Raw genomic sequence first — 17,287 nt, 5'->3', positions numbered from 1 at the left:
GATCCGCCACTGCATGCAAGCATTAGAATTATCGTTGGTCGACACAATTCATTCTCGTTATCAAGAATTTTCAAAATTTAGTGAATTTCAACAATAGATCTCCACAATGATCTTATCCCGATGCGTGACGTGCTGGGGAACTATAAATAGTTTGCTGACTGATATGTATCTGTAGAACAAATCAATTTATGCCCATGTTCACGGTTATTGATTAGCAAATAAATATCATGCTATGATTGAAATAGATTATCATTTAATAATGGATTATATTTTCCCAAAACGCTCTAGACTTATTAAATACCGAGGTATATTAGAATATGAGGTCAAAGTTCACAGTACCAAAATAGTAGTTGCAACCATTTTAAACTAACATGTTGTATTGAATGACAATATTATACAAATAATGAATGTTTATGAGTGTAATGGTACAAATAATGGCACGAGGTGAATGATGAAAGGTTATATCAACGAGGCAAAGCCGAGTTGATATAACCTTTCATCATTCACCAAATGCCATTATTTGTACCATTACACGAATACAAAACATTCATTATTTGTTTTATATAACATCTAAATAAATTCTAGTTATTTGAATCAAATAAAAGGTAGCCCTACCCTAGCCAAAGCTTACTACATTTCATTCACACACATTGATTAAAAACAGTAACATTTGGTTTTTAATAATGTTATATTAAATGTTATATTTATATGGATTTCGTAAACACACCTACTTTTGTGTTAATTATGTCAACAAACGACCAAACAATCCTAGGCCTAGCAAGGCTAAAACGCCTAGGCTAGGCCTAGCCTAAATACTAGCATGGCCTAGGCTAGGTCTAGTAGCCTAGTACTAGCTTGGCTGAAAGGCAAAACTTCGACAGACAATTGGAACTTATCTAAGCTAATTATGGTTTTTCCAACAATTCCACGTCTTGTAGGGATGTCCCCATTAATTAATCAAAATCCTAAAAACGATCTAAAGCTAATTTAAATGCCTTTTTGAATGAAATTAGTACATAATGTCCAAATCGTACACAAATATCTGCTGCTGTTTCATATCTCGCGGTGGTGTTTACAAATGAAACTGAGACCAGACGACAGGTGGCACTGTTGTATTTCACAGTACATAGCCATATCATATAGGATAATTTGTGTACTAGATTTTTTTTCATCCACGAGACGTTTTTTTTTTCGTACACAAAAATGTTTCAAAAAGTACTATTAAACGATCGTTTAATAGTGCGTACTATTGCACGCCATGTGACCCACAATCGTCCAATCAAATGACAGGAATTTATTTAGGTGTTATATAAAATGTTATCATTAATAATAATGGTCTATGTTTCGAATAATCTGACACTGATTTGACAATGTACCAATTATAACTGATCGGTTATAATTGGTACATCATCATGCATCATGACAGCATCGGGTCATAAAAAATCCAATGGCAGGATCCATTGTCAAATCATTGTGTCAGATTATTCAAAATGTTATAACAGTCCGTTATAACATTTTTGATCACGTGATTTCAACCAATCACGTTCACGTATTTGGCTATGTAAATACTTTGTTGGGTTAGGACTCTGCCATATGCTATGTCATGATGTTGTATAACAATTAGGCTTCTGCTTCTACAGAAAGACAACCAACATCAACGTTTATTTTAAATTTAATATATTCATATATTCTGTATAATTATTATCTATTTACAATTAAAAATAAAGAATAAAATTTATCTAAATTTAATAAATTAATTAATTAAAATGCCTTATCAATTCAATGCAAGTATAATGTAGACCTACTAGTCACACTACCGCTTATAATGGCGGCGTACAGACATTTGCTATAGTTGCCTCTTTAAATGCCATGGTTATAAAATAACATTTTCACATAGTATACTCTATAGGCCTATACAGTACTGTAAATATAATCAAAGATAATAAAATATTCTTTGATATAATCTATAAAACATAATTTTAACAACCGCCTCATTATACCACTTATGCGTATGACGCTGCGTACGGACGGCGCCGAAGCGCTTGGACACGCACACCTCAAAAGTGTATACCGTAAACCGACAAACATTCCGGGCCTAACGTAATTGCACTTCCCACCACCAAACAAAACTTCATCGAGCTTTGTGGTCGTGCATGTTAACTTACTTTGTTGGAAATATAAGTAGAAAGCATGCTTAAACAACAATTTGTATAAGGCATATCGTCTGTCTATTATTAGCTTAAGAACCCCGTCGGTTGACACCTGTATCATGTTTGTAAATCTTTGGTAAAAGATGTGCTTTATTAAATTTAAATCATGACAACAATTAATAACTGTATCTAATTATTGGAAGTTCAAGGCTATAATCAGGTTATATCAAGGACGGTTATAATTATTTGGTTATAATGCACGTTGCCGGAGATTCAAAGTTGGCCAAACTATATTATCTAGTGCTGTGTGCACGCTGGCGTTGCTGTATTAACGACAAAGTCTGACAGTAGTATTGAGGGCCACAGCAAGACAAATTACGCTGATTTTCCAAAAAGTGAATATACAGCTCTTTTGTAAAATTGTTCATACTTGACTTGATTGTTTTATCATTTTCAATGAACACGTCATCACATAGTTGATCATCAATTGGTCCATCTTTTCCAATGTTTGACCAATCACATAATTGATCATGCATATCAAGAGAGTGTACTTTTCTTCTACTTTTTATGGTGACGTTTCTGTCGTTCGTCATTCCTTTTGTTTCTTGTTGCTCATCAGTGTTGTCGGTTGAATGAGGTGAAGGTTCCTTAAATGAGCCAAACTTTCGATCCCAAAAAGTTAAAAACTGGCCGTAATTGTACTTAAACGTTAGGTGATGATCCGCATGATGCCGCGCTCCGTTTATATACTTCTCCGTCCATGATGGTAACTGTATCTCTCCATCATGTATGAAAACCGCCCAAACGTTGCCGAAAACCATTACTCCTAGGAATACGTGTTTTTGAATTGGAACGAATATACCACAAAGGTAGTAGGGTAGAACCTGCATTAGTCCGTCAATCGGGTGGAAGGCATGGCTTGCAAATGGCGTTGTAACCTTATAAGAATGGTGCTGTTTGTGAATGTGTTTATAGACATACTTATGGTGCGCCAGTCGGTGCGCTCCATAGCTGAATATGTCCACAAATAATAGGCATACTGTTATTTCTGGAATAGTGCTAAACCATCCTGTAAGAAGAAAATGAATATATTGTGTCAAAAAGTTATGTTGCGGAAGAGCGAGGTGGGTTTTGGGAGGAACAAATATTGAGAAGTTGAAATGGAATTTTAGAAAGTTTAGAAAATCAGAAACACAAAACCACATAACCAGCAAGCTTTTTTTTACCACGAGAAAGGAATCTAGACTAGACTAGAAACATGATTATACATGGGTCTCCGATCTTGTATTTGTTTTTAAATCATACAAAGAGAAGAGGTAATATCTTTTTAGCTTAAAACACTCATAAAACAAACTTCCATCAAAACCCTTTAGGAAGATCGATCGAATACAAGTTTTTGACGCAAAGTTCAATCTCATTCAAAAAAAATTACACGGCTATTTTTCGGAAAATATTTTTTTTCTATTTAAATAAACCATTTTCCTTATTTTTTTAAAGTATGTTATACTTTAATATTGTTCATCGTCTATAAATATTCTTACCTAACAATGCTGTATCGTAGTTTTCTCGAAGGTTGGTCTGTCCATTTGCCAGGACATATATAAATGGTATCGACAAGAAGGATAGGACGGCGATGGCGGAGCATGAATGCTTAATCTCTCTAAGTAATTGATTCTGCAGTATAAAGGACAAATTGCTATTAATTATGTAACTAAGTAACAGAATTTCACTACTTAAAAATACTAGGAAGTTTGTAGAATAGTGGTAGGCCTAAAGTACACATATGTGAACATTTCCATTCTGTGGAAGGTGGATTATATTGCGACATTGTAAACAAAACAATTAGGGCAAAGTGCCCGATTCAGAGAACACAATTTGTGTGATAAGGATTTCAAAACACATGATTTGGGGATGGTTTTGAATCTTTTATCAATAAACATAAATAATTTGTGATTTATTAATGTACTTAAGTGAAATGCCATATCAAATAAATGTTTTTAAATTGATGAAATTGATCCTCACACGTGAAAGTATTTAAACAAATAAAAAGATTGAAGTATGCTCCACTTAATGGATAATTATACATCATGTATTTTGTTACAAATAAACTGATGTATTCAATTTCGCTCATTAAAAGTCAGTGTTGACACGATACAGATGTAAATCGTGAACATTATCGGCATTCGAAACCTTTTTTAATAATCAAGATGTTTTACGAACCTTGCCGAACAGCGGGTGCTGCATTACCTGATGATCGAAAAAAAAATAATAGTTGATGGCAGCTACTATGACATAAAGAAAGAGAGTGGACGAACATGCAATCAGATACAGGCTGGTAATCTGTCGTTTTATGTTATCCTCACTAACAAATGTAGGGTAGATGTACGGTGTAAAGAAGTATGTGTTGGCGTAAAACAAGGCAGAATCCATCTTAACTGTGGTGAGAAAGAACAAAATAATAAAGGTTTGTCTATAACATAAAATTATTTTAATTTACATTAAATAGAATGAAAAAAACTAAATTGTTTGTAAAGAATTGCAAAGTTGTAGCTGAGCTGTAGCTTGATGGTTAAGGTGCTTGCCTTCCAATCCCAAGGTCCAGTTCCTCTACATCAATAATTGCATATTTTCAAAGGTAGATTAATATCTCCCCATGAAGTAAGCTTTAAATGATATTATTATAATAGTGGAGCGTAGCTTGGTGGTTAACGTGCTTGCCTTCCAATCCCAAGGTTCAGGGTTCAATCCAAACCTATAGTGCCAGGAATTGTAACTCACGACTCTTTCAACTCCACTCCCTAAGCCTCACAAATGAGACTTAGTTTACGTTAAATTATAAAATAGTTTATCTATCCTGTAATTGGCGAGTTTTTGCTCATTGTTGGATGCGTATGAAATAAAAAATGAGTCTCTTTCTTCACGAATATTATGCGGTACATTCTGATCATACCGACAATACAGAAAAATGTCGGCACGCACCAGTGTGCACACTCTTTTATCATTCCGTTAGTTTTTCCCTTTGTAGTAGAATTATACATGTTGTTATCATTATATTCAATAACATCCTATACAGCTAAGGCTTTACCAAATAAGGCACAATATATGTATGTACTGTATCCAACGAGAGTTTTAATATTATATACCGTAGGGAAGTTACTGTCCCACTGTTTTTTTACAAACTTGAAGGGAAATGGAATTGAGAATTTACAACGATAAATGAATCTAACAGATTGAAAACATAATATATTAATAAGCATAATATTATTTATTCGGAAAAAGTACATAACTTACAAGGATGAAGTTATAAATACGGTTTAAAGTAACCGCGTTTGACAATTATACTCGTAAACTAATTTACCTCGCGTGTGTTTGTTTGTCTGTTTGCTTGTTAGCAGGATTACTCAAAGAGTAATTACAAGATCTTTACCAAAATGAATGTACAGATAGATGTGTTCAAGGACAATCCCATTTAATTTTGGGACCATTTCGGACCACGGTCTCAATTCTGGACCACTTTTTAGTATACTTTTCAGACCACCTGCTAGTGTTAAAAGATAGGACAGAATTTTTCAAAAACAGGCGAGCAATCTTAAAGTAACAAGTAAACTGTAATTGCATTTTCTCAAGAACTACTTGTCAAAAAAACTTGATTTTTGTACAAGAGGCAAGAGTTATAATTTCTGATTTGTAATTTTAAAACATAGTTTGATTTAATGTACACGTTTTTTTATGCGAGTAGTTTAAAAAAATATATTTCTTTTCAAATTCACTCGTTTGATTTTCGCGTTGCTGTTCTATTGTTATTCAACTGAAGCTATTGTTAATTGAAAGGCTTACATTACACCATTACAACAAATAAAACTCGCATACACCTGCTTGTAGTGAAATTAGCCTAAATCACAAACAGCATTAAGACACACACAAATATATATACATTTTTTTCCCCGGAAAAATCTTATGTAGGAGAATTTTACAGTAGGCGGAGGTATGCACTCTCGGAGTGGCTTTCTAGTTATTCTTCTAATCATTATTACTATTTAAAAAATTAAGAAATTAGTTCCACCTACCGTAAATCAAATCTGTGCCGTTGCTAACGTCTTCTCGTTTAAGAGTCAATGAGCTTTAATACTACAGTGCAAATGATTTTATATATAACACTATAAAAAGGCGTATGCAAAGAGAGAGCCCTCTATAAAAAAAAATGACGTAATTCATCCAATCATAAGAGAGTCAACATATCAATATCCATAAGTAAAACAAACATTAGTGTAAAGATAATGTTTCTGTTGTCATTCTAAGCCGTCCCAAAAGCCAAAAGAATTCAATGAATTACAATCAATTCATAAATGCTTAAGGGTTTATCACGTTGGGTATATAGCACACATTCGATATCTCCTTCAGGTTGATTTTCAATTTTTTGAATTCCAATAAGTTGACATAAAAGTTCACAAAAAGCCTTGACCGGAACGTACTGTAAACTATATTATGGATGACACATTAAATTGTAGACAGAGTAAACAATATAAAAATATCGATTAGTGAATTTGATATTTGAGTTTCTTGGAAAATCTAAAGTTAGCCCGGTTTTCATACAGGATATCGGTTGTTGGCGGCACGAGCAGCCTACAGCAGTGTGTGAAACTATTTTATCGTCTGGTTAACTTTACATAAAATATTTTGTGGAGTATTTTACAAAGAACTTTCTGTTTATGTAAGATATTCTTAGCAAAAACCACAGATACTAATTGTTGATAACATTCCATGTTGTGAAAAACGTTATCGTCATAGTAACATATCACTATGGTAATATCAAACATTTTTTTATTCACTATTCAAATTTAGTTGACGACACGCGTGAGATTAAATAACTCGATAGCATTGGCCTAAATTACAATTTTAATTGGCATAGACAATATTATTTAGATAAATGATGTTCATTAATTTGGCTACACTTCGGAGCCGAATTACAGTGCGATATTATTCTAATTAGTCGCAACATACCACAATCTATGCTCAACAGTTTTATCATAAATATGGACTCGGAATGCAGAAACACATTTATAATGTTTCATGTTCATTATATGGTCATAACTTCTACAACTTATTTCTATTAAATCAAACTCAAGTAAAACAAACCAAATATTAACATAGACTAGTTTGTATAGCGTGCCCAAATAATATGGTAGTGATATGACATCATCGTGTCATAAATGGGCACATCACATAAAGTTTGATAGTGTAGGCAGAGATTAGACTTTTTAATAATTAGTTGATAAAGGACTATTTGCTAACTACATTCATTATATTTCTTATAACAAGAGTTATAATGTGTCTGGTGATGAGTCAAATGAAACATATAGGATTCATACTTACATGTCTATTAAATCATTCGTTTTCGCCAGACATCACTTACGATTGTAGCAACTGTAAATACAGATGGTTGAACAGTGAATACTATGCAAATATCACCACCTGTATTTAGAAATTTAAAGACAAGTGGAAACGTCAATCAAAAAGCAGATTGCCTGAAGAGCCTGAAATTATAAAAACATTCCTTATTATCATTATCTATTCTTTGCAAAACGTTGTCATTATACCATCGTTAATCAATAAAGTTGTTAGGTAAATACATTTTCAGCGAACTTTTCGAGTGGAGAGTACATTTCAAAGTTAATTTGCCAAATAACAAACAAATAATTGATAATACTATATGGTTTTTTGGGTGAATCAATATTTACGATGGACTTTGATGATAACCAATGATCTAGTGAGGTCAATAAAAATGGGGAATGACGTTCCCGGTTCTCAGTGATATAAACTCCACATACGAAAACATTTGTCCAGTATCGTAGGAATATTCGGTAATACAGCATCGCATGTGATAACACATCACATACATGTGAGGTTGGGTTAACGTAATGTTCATATGAGACACATAGCATAGTGGTTCTTTTTTCTTCTACAAATAGGAGCAAGTGCAAGCGTTAGCAACACTGAAGAAAATATATTTAAAGTCCTATAGTGGTATAGATAGGCCTACAAATTATTTACCTGCTAGCTAGCAAGACAGAGAATTGTTCAAAAATCGTTTGGAAAGGGCACTTCAGGAAAAAGTAGGTTCTTTCGAATCCTACGAACCACCCTGTCTACAGGCTTATCATACTAGAGACATTTAGATATAGTACAGAAAATAGCCTTGGATAAATGCACCAGACTTTTGTGTCTTCCGGAGCCAAAAGTCGCTTCTAAATTCCTCTTTTGTGCTAAAATAGTTCCAGACAGTCTCGTGGTAATTTGTATTATTAGCTGCTATACTTGGAATAGTTTCATACACAAATCTAATTCTATTTTTTTAATCAATTTAATTTTGATAATCTAATTAAATTTGACAGTGTAACACGAAGTAGGTCGCCAAAGAAATTCAAGTTCAAGTGACATTTTGCCCAATTTGAGTAGAAATATCAAAGTGCGTGAGCTTTTGTGAGAGTTCATAACTTAATTTTAGTGGTCAAATCAGTGTAAAGAATTTGTATGTTGTTTTTTTTTCCGCATCGGAAACAAATTATCAAAACATGCTCTGGGCTCTTATTAATCATTATATCTGAATTGTTTCAATTTTCATGCAGGGAAGAATTCCACATGGACGCATCGGAAGGATGCAACGGGAGGTCTAAATAATCCTGAGGGTAGTTTCTATGTACTATAATTTTACAAAATAAAAAAAGATTAAATTAAAGTTAATAGGTTGGAACCTGAAATTGGCACGTGTTGTCAATGAGACGCCCATTCCCAGACCTAACATAAGCCTCACAAATTTGAAGCACATATCGCAATGACGGTTTTGTGTATGTAGGGGGTACAAGTCACCAACCACAGACGCCGTGTTGACACAACATGTTCCAAAATAGCTATTTTAACAAGCATTGTCTCCAGCCTGGTGCAAGGAGACAGAGATTGGTTTATTTATGTTTAAAATTATCTAAAATTCTTCTGAAGCACGTTAGCCAGGCGTCTATGCCAGATGCCCGCCAAAGATCCAGAAACTCCAGATCTCAGTGATTGCGAATTGCGTCGCGTCTTGGTTGGGAATTACTACAGGTGGTTACATTTCCGCTTTGATATCCGATTAAACATTACTGTGAGTGATCCTATTTGATATATTTATCAACTTGTATCTCCCTGAACACCTGTAAGGTAATTGACAGGTGTGTAAATGCCATGTCTAAATTATTAAAGTAGTATATATATCAGAGACCGTATCTTTATCGTAAATCAATTCATGCGGCGGGATAATTGCGATCAAATTAGTAACGGAAATTGACCGAAAACATATTATTGCATGGGATACAGTATAAGGCCTATATTAGAATAAGGTTAGCTACCGTATTGAACAATAACGTTATGCAATTTTGTATTATTCAAATGTGTTATTCATGTTGAGTGAATGATGAATGAACAGTGTGATGCCTACATCATTTTTGACAGTAGCCCTGGGCTTAATTCTTCTACTTTGTTTTGACTGTTAATACACAAGTATGTGTATGACTTTTTTTTTATACCATCAAGTCGGTCGGGACCAGTCTTGATCTAAAATTTTAATTGTTCAGTTGTAAATAATAATAATAATAATATTCAGTTATGCTGAAAAAATTCACCTTTTTTTCGATAGAGTAATGTTCGACAGATGATCGGTTACTTGCAAATCGCACTTATCTTTATAAAGACGCTTAAACAAATGATATTGTTATAACTTTTAAGTTTACACAGATTTATCCTTTTTTTTTCCACATTTTCCAATTCAATTATACCGGATCTACCTATTAGGAGTAATGACATTCAATTCTATATTTTTAATTTCCTGTTGTGGGCTCAGATGTCCTGGGTTTGATCTTACATTTCTCTTTATGATCGGATGTAGATGACAGCTAACCTATTTATATCTATGATTATGATAAGTGTCTCGATCGGTACCGGTACTGACTGTGGGATATTATAAACAGTAGGGGAAGCAGCACTTTTTAGATTATTCACCCTTAAAATGTTGTTGAAATATAACACAAAGAATATTTTACAACTAGAACAAAGTTGACGTTTAGTTTCTGTTGGTCCATTAGGGAAAACATGCCACATACTTTCCACATTCAATTGACTCTATGTAATTGCTTACCGGGCTACTGGGATGATATCGTCACTAATATGTCTAAACCTCCATCTCCACACAGAACATAACTCAACTCAACAGGATAAAAATAATTTCTTTGTTTTTAAGTAGTATTTGTTACGCTTAGGTGACTTTTTCCTAGGGTTTCAGTGGTTTTGGTTTCAATACCTTACACGCACCTCTTCGTATGTAGCATCAAAGAATAAATTTAATTTTATGTAAAACACCGTGTACAACTCCCCCCCGCCCACCCCCTAAACAATCCCACACAATGTTCTGCTTTCTGATTTTCTGTTGCAACTAAAAAAATTAAATGTTTGACAAAAAGCATTCTGCTTGAAAATAATGTTTGACGAAAGATAATGTATGGCACTCTCTTTCATTTCTGGCTGCTTTTCTTGATCTGCAAATGGCCTATTCAAAGTCTGTTTTTATTAATCTTCATTTATTTTTTATGTTTGTAGTCGTATACCTATTATTGTGTTAGGCATTTAAAATCATAAATACATAACCAAGGAGTCATGGTTGTCCCCTACGTTTTCAAATTGTAATGTTGCGAACCTCGGCTCTCGGGTTTGTATAGGCCTAGAGTTTTCAATTTAGGATTTCTGTAAATCATTCGTTGCCAGAACGTTCAATATAAATCATGAAATTCTTATTTTCTTTTTCTAATGATAAATAGTGTTTTGGCAACCACTTGTTAAATATAATTATTGTTTAGTATCATTTGTGTCAACAGGAAACAACTTTTTAAAACAAACAAATTTGATCAAACTTTGATAGGCGTAGGCCTATTCATATCTTTCAATGATAGAGAAGATGATGTAATACTGTGTATTATTATAATTATTTTCAAGTAGACCTTTTGCAAGCAAGTATGATTATCCACTATGAACGATAATGGATTAGTGAGAATTGTAAATTCAGCATAATTAAACCATATACGCTTTTGTAATCAATCTTTTATCACAAAGATACTATATCTTTGTGATATTGACCTATTCGCGAGAAGTGAAAATGAAAATCGAATTTGTACTAATATCAGTACTATTTTGTAATAATCTCTGCCATAGTTCGATAAACTGAGGTATGGTACAGTAATTTGTAATATAGTAAAAACTCACTGGAAATTAGGAATCAATTGTTTTCATTCATACTTTCATAATCAACTATTTATTGTACCCTAGAAAATAAATCAAAAACAGATTCTTATTTTTGTAAAAGCAGGAAAAGAATCATGTGTGAGGGATGGGGTTGACAACTATTCGAAATACTTCACAAAATATAGAGAGCGACAGGGGTGCGCTATTTAATATTTTGGCCAGTAGCCTAAAGATACAGACTCGAGATTTGATAAACTTATGTGACGTCATCACATATGTATGTTGTTACTTACACACAATTGTGGAAATTATCGATCAACAAGCGAACATTTAAACAAATCATCTAGTAGAACCTGTAAAAACTTAGGTTCTCACGGATTTTCACTGCACACGTTACATCATTTGCAGTATTTACAAAGTACAGATAACGTATTAGCTTACCAATTTTGTCTGGTTGCGCATGCGTATTTTGCGGAGCGACACTTTCAAACGAGCTCCAAAGAATGTTAAACTAACAATTATCATAACCTTCATTTTATAGAAGCTATATTATATTTCAAAAATGTTTTTATAGAAGTATGGTAGACGCTGCACTTACGGTAATTCATGGTAGACCTTGATGATAGACCTGAAGCTATAACGCGTAGCTTTAAATGACACATAGATCGTGCTTAAAATCACTTTTAAGTTTGAATTCCAAACAATAACTATAAAACACAGCTCAGCATTACCAAAAACAAATTTGTTAAAATTAATAGGCCTAAAATAATGAATACTTTTACTTTGTTATTTTCACGTTTACTTATTTATTCTGATTATATAGTTAGTATTACAATATTATACAATTAATGAATGTTTATGAGTGGAATGGTACAATAATAAAATGGCATATGAAATATAACCTTTCATTATTCACCGAATGACATTATTTGTACCATTCCACGAATTTGATTCACATCAAAACAGTAACATTTATTTGTTTTTTACTAATATTATATATTATATTTATTTGGATTTTATAAACTGTAGGCCTACTGTAGTGTTAATTATGTCAACAAACGATCAAACAACCAGGCCTACCTAGGCTAAAGCACCTAGGCCAGCTAGGCTAGAAAGGCAACGATACCATGATGAAACTTCAACAGGCAACCGGCAAGGCATCTTATAGAGATGCTCCCATTAAATAATCAAAATCATGCAAACGATCTAAAGCTAATTAAAATGCTTTTTGGTCTTAATTAGTACAATATCTCTCCAAAAATGTACTTCCGTCGCGATACGAGATCACACTCGAATCATCGCGGCGGAAGTACAAAATAGGCGGCGCTGTTGGATTTCTAAGGTAATGGTATTAACAAAATATTTTCCAAACGCGAAAAGATTTTTTTTTTCGTACACGAAATCAATTAAAAAAAGTACTATTTGGGTATTAACTTAAAAGGAATGATATCTATCACAACATCTTCCTGATTAGGGGTGTACCCCTTCTCCTACTTTAGACACTTTATCAATTACAAACATTAACTTGTTTACAGTGTATTGAATGTGTTACTGTATTAGTTGTCGCTATACCAATGAATATTTGTCATAGAGGGAACTCTGCACTCACTCATGGTAGTTCATCTCCTTACATGAATATAGTTCAGCTTTTAAAAGAGTCAGACAAGCGGCAATAAGCATTAGCATGCACAAAAAAGAGACATAGTTAGGCCTATATGGTTACATAGGCCGGGCATAGGCCTAATAATGTACCGTAGGTCCATGAATAAAAACAAGCCTTGCTGTATGTCAACATTTGTTATACAAATTTCCAGGGATTTATACATTTGACATCTCCACAGTACATTCATATTATATAGTGCAATTTTATTTTTACCTTTACTTGTAAAATCATACGTGACACCGCCCTACATCATGAGCACACTGCAATGCTTGTTTCATTCAGAAATGACCCGGTATAGATTGAAGTCAAGCTCCAACGAAACGCGTACCACCAAGTTACTATAACAGGGCATTATAAATTTAAATATGATGAACGTAAGGCCTACATCTGTTGATCCAGACTTTGATATAAACAGTTAGAACCATGAGTCATAAATAATATGTAAATAGAATATAAGATTTACAGTAGAGTCGCTATTAAGAACACCTTAAAGACCCACCAACAAAGTGTCACCTTAATAGAGTTGTCCTCTGAATGGGGGTCGGCCGCATATTTCTTGAAAGTGTCCCCTTAATAATAATGGGTGTCCTTAAATATGGATCTACTGTATTCCCATTTCATTCAAACAGCTCAAGATTTAAGGAATAAACGCCAAAATCTAGAAAATGGAGAAGCTCGTTCTACAATTCAATTTGTTTTTATCAAAAACGTTGCAAATCTTTCCGGGGAGTCCTCATTCACTGACATATCCAGGAAAGTTTCCGCCCCTTTTAAGTGGTTATGCTGAACCACATTTTTTAGTAGTTTTAAAATTTAAGTTTATTAGTATTTTAATTCTTAAGCGTTGACCAATCACAAGCGATGGCTTATTCGCTTGTGATTGCTAACTGTCTATAACTTCGCTTGTCATTGGTTAAAACGCTTGCGTTGCGTTTACGTACGTCCTTGCGTTACGTTCTAGTGGGAACCACGCTTTATACAGTTTAATAAAGAAAAACTACCGGAAAACACTCACTTTTACACATTTTAATATTCTTTGTACCTCTACCCATATAAGTTTGTTTTCGTCTGTCTGTCTGGCTGTCTTTCTGTGTGTTACCTCTGCCTAGGGGGTTATGTTTTCTTGTCTGTTTATGGCCCGCGTAAAGACAACAGTCTGCCAAACAATGCCACAATGATCCATGATCAATCATCAAGGGGGTAGTTCAATTTAGAAGGGTAAGGTCAAGGTCATGTCACTCCACAATAAATTTTGAAATAAATTATAGTACTAAATACTGTTTAACGAATGCAGGTTTATGTTAACATGAACGTCACCTAAATAAACAATACAAACACATGATATTTAATAGGAATAAAACAGAATACACGAGCAATAAATAAGCTGGTTGTGTCACTAGAAACATTATTTGTACTAAATCAAAAGAAAAAAAGACGTTATGCTCTGCAATCAGACATATTATGCTTACGTAGCGTTACTTTAAAACCTCTGGGGTTATGAAAGGTGGAGGAGCATGATAGCTTTATGGCCTCTTACAGGTTCACACAACAACACATCTTTAAAAACATTCGTGTTTTATGCATAATAAAGTAGGCTTTCACAAACAATAGGCCCTAGGCCTTCATTTTTGGTTTAATCATTTTTCTCTTCTATTTACATAGGCTGTTTCCACTGTTTGCAGTGAAATTATCTCCTTTCCTCAAAACAATATAGTTTGTGATTGGTCAAAATAATCACGATAACTACGCTGATTTCTGAATCTGGCGCAGACGTCAAAACTTAGCGCCTATGAAAAAGTATGCAAGTAAGCGATGCGCCATGAAATTTCAATACTGTATTAAACAAGTTATGTTTTTTTATGTGTATAGCCCGCTACTATTTATTAGGCGTCTAATTATAGGCTTTGTGGTTATATGCTACAATTCGGCCAAACTAGGCCTGAATATGCTCTTGAAAATAAAGACCTACAAAACAGTCTGCAAAAGAGATTTAAAAAAAGCTACATTTTTGCTAGTCTAAGCCTATTAAAAAAAATACACATGTGTACTTAGGCCTAAGCCTAGAGTGGCATTTGTAAAATGATATATACAAGAAAGAAGAGAAACAGGATGGGGGATGGATGGACTGAGCGATTATGTTACAGGCGTGACCGCGGACAATTTCTGTTTCACCTTTTCTGTTACTAAGTGCACCAATAACATAGATCAATGAATTTTCTTTTTAGAGTTGGCCAATATATGTGATCACAATGTGAGAACGGGGGTACATGCTTGAACAGATGGGGATGATGGGTACTGTGAATACCTACCAGGGTACTCTGGTTACAGGTGTGAACATGGCGATTAATGTAAGCTGTTTGGCATGCTTGTATTATGTTGGGCTGTTTGTAGGCCTAATTGTGTGAACATTGGTATAAATAACATTCTTCAATAGGCCTAATTTAACCACGGCATTATAAAGAAATATTAACGGGTTTCCTCTTAATTCATAGAAGGGATTTAAATATTGTATTCTAAAACCCGAAGTGATTAAATATTTAGTAATAGGACATGATAGAACGTTCTTCATGTGAACTTGGTGTGAAACTAAACTACTCTGTTTCACAGTGTCTTAGATGATTAATAACATTTTAAAGTATAGTGTTTATTGTTTGGTAGGACCCTTATAGGGCGGAGGTGGGGAAGTGGAGTTTATTTGAGGGAGGTGCTTATTCGAGGAATATGTTAAATTTGTTAGTTTTTTTATAATATGGTAACATTTATAATCAAATGAAATCCTCTAATAGATATGAAAAGTGGTAAAAAAGAATAACAATGCTTGGTAAATTGTAGATAACAGTGCGATGAATTCTACTACAAATTGTGTTATTATAAATGTGGATGGACGTTTAAATAGTTGGGTTGGGGGTGGGGGGATTATTATTCAAAGTGATGTTTTATTGGAGGGGCGTTTATTCAAATAAATACCATCCTAATAATTAATACATTATTTAATTTAAACATCTTTTGAAACTAACTTCCGTGACAGAGTGGGCCGTTTCGGCCCAAGAAAGAAGACATTACGGCTTGCAACATGGGCAGACATCTCGGTCCTAACGGGACACAGATAGCCTACAGTTATTCCTGCCAGCTTAGCCTACTCAATAAAACTCGGCTATCGGGATTTCACTCAATTTTAAACAAAATGTCTTATCATCAAATCTCCCTGTAATTTTATAATACTATTCCCCACAATATATTCCGATTCTTTATGGCGTATATTTAATTTGATCTTTATTAATTGGCAGTATAAATTTTATTTTTTAACTACTGTACCTTCACACGCGCGGTCCGTTCCTAAAATAAACAAAAAAACTGAAATGGCTATAGCCACTCTAATGGCCAACTTAAGCTCCAGTCCTACTATCGGTTTTTTTCTTCCATCTTCCAAATGGACACTGTATTGATTGATGAAAAGTGCCTGTTTCCAGTCACCTTTAGGGTCAAATCTATTATTTTAACTGCTCCCTTGTGTATAAAAGAGAGAAAATAGTTGAAACCAGGTTGTTGCAAGGTGAACTCATCGTGAACCCGGAAATTACTTTGACCGCGAAGAATTGAAATTGAGTTGAAAATCTACTGTTGAAATCATAAATTTTGTTAAAAAACTCTTTATAATATCTTCCTAAGATAGAAATATGGAACAATATCGTAATAGTGAAAACTAATGTTATCAAATTTACATTTCACGGTACATCTGAGATAGATCAGGTAGGTATCCAAGGCAGATATTTGTACCGAAGTTTTTCCATTGTGCTCGCCTATGTCAGAATTGACCATAATTTATATATAGATACCGTATTATATAACTTCATCTTACCATTATACCTGCACGTACGTGTCCTCGTCCTGCTACGTAAAGTCTGTCACCAATTCGTTTTTTCTACCCCATTTTATTCTACAAGGTCCGCCCAACTGCCACTCAAGTTCAATGACTTAATGGATTTTAGTACGTTAGGATATGTAATATAATGTTATGATAATGTTTTATTGGATGTACATACACTGCAATCACAGAGGAGGTTTACATTTAGTAAATTTTATTTTTATTTTAAGAACATTATGAAAATAGTATGGACATACAAATTAAGTACAGATCGTATCAAAGTTCTATCCCAGTACTTGAATCAATTAAGTTTGTTAATTGGTGGCAGGTTGAGGGCTCACTCTA

The 17,287-nt window shown here is 33.8% G+C and overlaps 1 protein-coding gene across 1 annotated transcript; it reads right to left on the bottom strand.

Annotated features, from left to right (window-relative positions):
• Window positions 1-2,443: 2,443 nt before the first annotated feature.
• Window positions 2,444-6,252, bottom strand: LOC140051847 (lathosterol oxidase-like). The gene is made up of 4 exons (XM_072097171.1): window positions 6,218-6,252; window positions 4,371-4,585; window positions 3,692-3,824; window positions 2,444-3,219 (listed from the first exon to the last, which is right to left on the bottom strand). Exons 2-4 carry the CDS (start codon window positions 4,578-4,580, stop codon window positions 2,444-2,446), a joined length of 1,119 nt encoding a protein of 372 aa, XP_071953272.1. The 5' UTR covers window positions 4,581-4,585; window positions 6,218-6,252.
• Window positions 6,253-17,287: the final 11,035 nt, after the last annotated feature.

This window comes from Antedon mediterranea, chromosome 6 (genome assembly GCF_964355755.1).
Source record: "Antedon mediterranea chromosome 6, ecAntMedi1.1, whole genome shotgun sequence".
Taxonomy (NCBI): Eukaryota; Metazoa; Echinodermata; class Crinoidea; order Comatulida; family Antedonidae; genus Antedon; species Antedon mediterranea.
Note: the sequence above shows the minus strand (reverse complement) of the source record. Positions and strands in the feature narration are given on the sequence as shown.

Coding starts and splice junctions, on each gene's coding strand:
- LOC140051847 (XM_072097171.1), bottom strand. CDS start 4,580: ATGGATTCTGCCTTGTTTTACGCCAACACATACTTCTTTACACCGTAC. Junction 3,825..4,370: donor AGCACCCGCTGTTCGGCAAG/GTTCGTAAAACA, acceptor TTTATACTGCAG/AATCAATTACTTAGAGAGAT. Junction 3,220..3,691: donor CTACGATACAGCATTGTTAG/GTAAGAATATTT, acceptor TTCTTCTTACAG/GATGGTTTAGCACTATTCCA.